This window comes from Penaeus chinensis, chromosome 12, assembly GCF_019202785.1.
Source record: "Penaeus chinensis breed Huanghai No. 1 chromosome 12, ASM1920278v2, whole genome shotgun sequence".
Taxonomy (NCBI): Eukaryota; Metazoa; Arthropoda; class Malacostraca; order Decapoda; family Penaeidae; genus Penaeus; species Penaeus chinensis.
Window position 1 is genome coordinate 7544521 of NC_061830.1, and position 4026 is coordinate 7548546.

The window sequence follows — 4026 nt, forward strand, 5'->3', positions numbered from 1 at the left end:
TATATATATATATATATATATATATATATATATATCATATATATATTTTATATATATTACATATACTTATACACATAAATATATAGAAATATAAATACATATATAGAAATATACATATACATATGTATAAATATATACATACATATATTTAGATATAGATACACTTATGTATAAATATATATACATATATATAAATATACATACATATACACATATATATACATATACATATATATGTCATATACATACATATACACAAGTGTGTATGTGTGTGAATGTGTACATAATCATATATATATATATATATATATATATATATATACATATGTGTGTGTGTGTGTGTGTATGTACACAGATAAATAAATAAAAAGTCGTGTGTGTATGCCTTTATAGATTAGAAGATAATTCATTTTAACAATGTGCGTGCTTGGAGAGAAAAAGAGGATTACGATCCTGTTCATGACTGTCCATATCTCATCTCCCCACAGGTGGTCTGTCGTGGTCTGTGGTAAAGCATAGTCACTATCCCTCAGTATTTTTCTTGTTAAACTGAGATGTATCTATAAACGGCGAGAAGAATACTCCTACAACGCTACCCCAAACTTAATACATAAGTTACTCTATGTGTATCGGAAAGCTGCTTCTCGACCTCTTTTTAATGAGAATATTGCATTCACACCTGTAAAGATATCTACGGTAAGCTTTGCTGGAGAACGCTTTTTTTTCATATTGCTTTTTATTCTTTGATAACTTTGAGAAAATATAGATTTCAAAATGACAGACATTTGTATTTGGCGTTGATTTTTTTCTTTCTCATTCATAAACGATAGGTTCTGAAGTATATATTTGATCTTCCCAACTCAACGGCAATTGTGGTTGACGGAGACTAAAAAAGTGAGATATTTTGCCTAGTCATTGTGGTTCATGAGCGTGTAACAGCGTATGAACAAATGGACAAAGTTGTGTGTGTTCGTGTGTGTTCGTATGTGTAGCTTTGTTTTGCGTGTATATGTCAATGTGTGTAGGCATATACACCCAATATGGTTAGGAAATCGTTTCGAATTTGCGATGTGCTGTTCGAGAACATGTAAGGAAAAGTAAGTTAAGGGAATCATGTGTGTGTATGTCACAAGCGCCGGTGGTCTGTGTACGTGAGAATGGAGTGAGAAATAGTGTCAGAAATGATACTTAGATATTAACTTTCCTTCTGGCTAATAAAAAAAAAATCCGTCTTTCCTTTTTTATGTCCGAATTGTTGTTCATCCTGTTGATTCGGTGCTTTTTAAATCTTATGAAACTCGATGAAAAAAATAGAACTTCTGAGTCGTTCCGGAAAAGAATAAACCACAGAGTAACGCTCAAGCGCCATCAAACATCGTTCAGACTCATCCCAGTAGGGAAAAATGTAAACAAAAATACAAAGGAGTAACAGATCAGATATTTTATTCAATTACCTTCAATTTTAGACAGAATTTTTATGATCCCAAAGGAAATTCAATGACCTAAGAAAGTTTATTGACAAACAGTTCAAACAAGTGGAAAACACACGAGATGGAGCAAGGTTGAGAGTAGACAGTGCACGAAGAGTAGGTACTCAAATATTATCTTCCATTCTGTATTGAATTCTCTCTCTCTCTCTCTCTCTCTCTCTCTCTCTCTCTCTCTCTCTCTCTCTCTCTCTCTCTCTCTCTCTCTCTCTCTCTCTCTCTCTCTCTCTCTCTCTCTCTCTCTCTCTCTCTCTATCTCTCTCTCTCTCTCTCTCTCTCTCTCTCTCTCTCTCTCTCTCTCTCTCTCTCTCTCTTTCTCTCTCTCTCTCTCTCTCTCTCTCTCTCTCTCTCTCTCTCTCTCTCTCTCTCTCTATCTATCTCTCTCTCTCTCTCTCTCTCTCTCTCTCTCTCTCTCTCTCTCTCCTTCTCTCTCTCCACGGCCTGACAAGATGACACAAAGCCAGACAGCTGCGTGTACAGAGGTGCAGTATCTTTTTCCTCAGCTGATTGGACTCTCTATGACAGGTAAGCCAGCACTGACGTCATGATCTCGGTGCCGTTGTAGATGCATGACGGGTACAGGAGACCGCAGTCGCGCCCTTCCATACCTCGCTCCTTAGCGAGCTTGTAGTCCAGGGCCGCCCCTTGAGCCCTCAGGTCTTCGCCGGGAACAATGTCGCTGCGGGGGGAGAGGGGGGGTTTGCGTCTTAGTCTTAGAAAACGGTTATCTGTTGGGTTAGTTAAGTTCGTTTGGTTTTGCTTTATTTATCTGGAAGCCCTTATGTAACATCATATCATGTTGAGACGTGTATCTGTGTGCGTTTGTGTGTGTGTGTAGGGATTAGGGTTTTTTGTGAGGGTATAAGAGTGTGTTAAAGTGTGTAGCCGTGTTTGCAGCGATAATTTTATAGTAATAAGTCAACATCAGAATAAAGAGGAAAATAAACCGAAACTGACAACAAGCAACGGCGAAGGAAGTCTAATGAAAAAAGGAAAATCTGGAAACGTAACTGAATTTTAGAAGAAAAAAATAATGATAATGATATAGACACCGAGAGAAAATGTTTATGAGTGATTCTTTGGTTCTAGAAAGTGGCGTTAACTTTAGAACTAACGTCATTAAGTAAATACCGCCATTGGTTTGGAAAAGGATGTTAAACATAAATTTCTCTGTTTACGTTACTTTGGCTAAACACTTATTTATCTTAGATAGCTAATATAACCCAGCAGATGCAAATAAATAATGACGTCATTATGAAAGGCGGTATCACTGATACGTATGTGACGCCATTATTTTGGGAAACGACGTCCCTGTTTGGAAAGCGGCGCCCTGTTGAACGTGCCGTGGAACCAGGATCTGGCTCTGCATATCGACCCCTGTATTTCGCCAAACCTCTGCCTCTATATTCGTGTCGGTGACTCATGATTCCTCAGCGTTCTGCCGAAGCCTGAGACTCAGCGCTGACCTCACCTCCCAGCATCCCCCCGGCACTCACCCGACGAACTCCAAGATGGCGAGTTCCTCCATCAGCAGCTGCCGCTCGTCCTCGGCTTCGGCGGCGGCCAGCTCGCACACCAGCCGCTTGCCGCAGCCGCTCTCGTCCTGATCGGAGATGATCTCCATCAGCCGGCCGTGGGTGTCCTCGTCCTCGTCTTCGCCCACGTCACGAGTAAATCTCGAAAAGAAAAATCCACCGCCTCCTCGGCGCCCGCCACGTCCGCCTCCACCTCTACGTCCTCCTCTGAACCCACCACGTCCTCTGAATCCTCCGCGCCCACCGAAGGCGGCAGCGGCGGAGGCAGATGCAGCGGCCGAGCCCGCACCGCCAAAGCCGCCACCGGCAGCGCTGGCGGCGGCGGATGCAGCGGCCGCGCCTCCACCGCCAAAGCCGCCACCGGCAGCGCTGGCGGCAGGCTGAGGCAGCGGCCGCGCCCGCACCGCCTGAGCTGGTACCGGCGGCGGAAGCGGAAGAGCCGATACCGAATGATGCCATGATGACCTTGACACAAAAAAAAATCCGATTTCAGAAAGAGAAAAAAATATATGATAATGCATATCACTTTCAAAAAAGAGCTGATTAGTCATTTTATGAGATACGCAAACTTACAGACACAGTAAGTAAAGAAATAAACAAAAAAATATTTCAAGTTGCTTATAAAACCTTTTCCGTATCCTAACAGCATTAAGCATAAATGCTCGGAGTGACTTTGATAGATTTCTATGAAAACTTTAGATTTATGATAATCTTTTAAAATGTTTACAATAAGTTTGTGATACAAAGTTTCTGATAATACATTCAATTTAAAAGAAAAGTAAAACGAGAAAACGTTGAATGAAGATGAAAAGTAATACATAAAATCTATAATAAGTTCATAACATAATTTTGCGTAACCCTTTAGTGATAAACTACGTTATTCCTTGAGACCACAATTAGAAGGAGTCATCCCAGAAACATTTTCGACACAGCAACATTTTCTTGCCGAAGGAAATGAGGAAATTAAGTGGTCGATTCCAAGCAGACGGATTCAAGCGAAGGAA

At 40.9% G+C, this 4026-nt stretch overlaps 1 protein-coding gene across 1 annotated transcript; it reads right to left on the minus strand.

Moving 5' to 3' along the window:
• Window positions 1-1839: 1839 nt before the first annotated feature.
• Window positions 1840-3671, minus strand: LOC125030950 (protein no-on-transient A-like). The gene is made up of 3 exons (XM_047621369.1): window positions 3667-3671; window positions 2984-3487; window positions 1840-2166 (listed from the first exon to the last, which is right to left on the minus strand). Exons 1-3 carry the CDS (start codon window positions 3669-3671, stop codon window positions 2004-2006), a joined length of 672 nt encoding a protein of 223 aa, XP_047477325.1. The 3' UTR covers window positions 1840-2003.
• Window positions 3672-4026: the final 355 nt, after the last annotated feature.

Excerpts from the sequence above, each read along its gene's own strand:
- LOC125030950 (XM_047621369.1), bottom strand. Across the intron at positions 2,167-2,983 it reads GCCATCTTGGAGTTCGTCGG|CGACATTGTTCCCGGCGAAG; the intron begins GTGAGTGCCGGG and ends CTCCCCCCGCAG.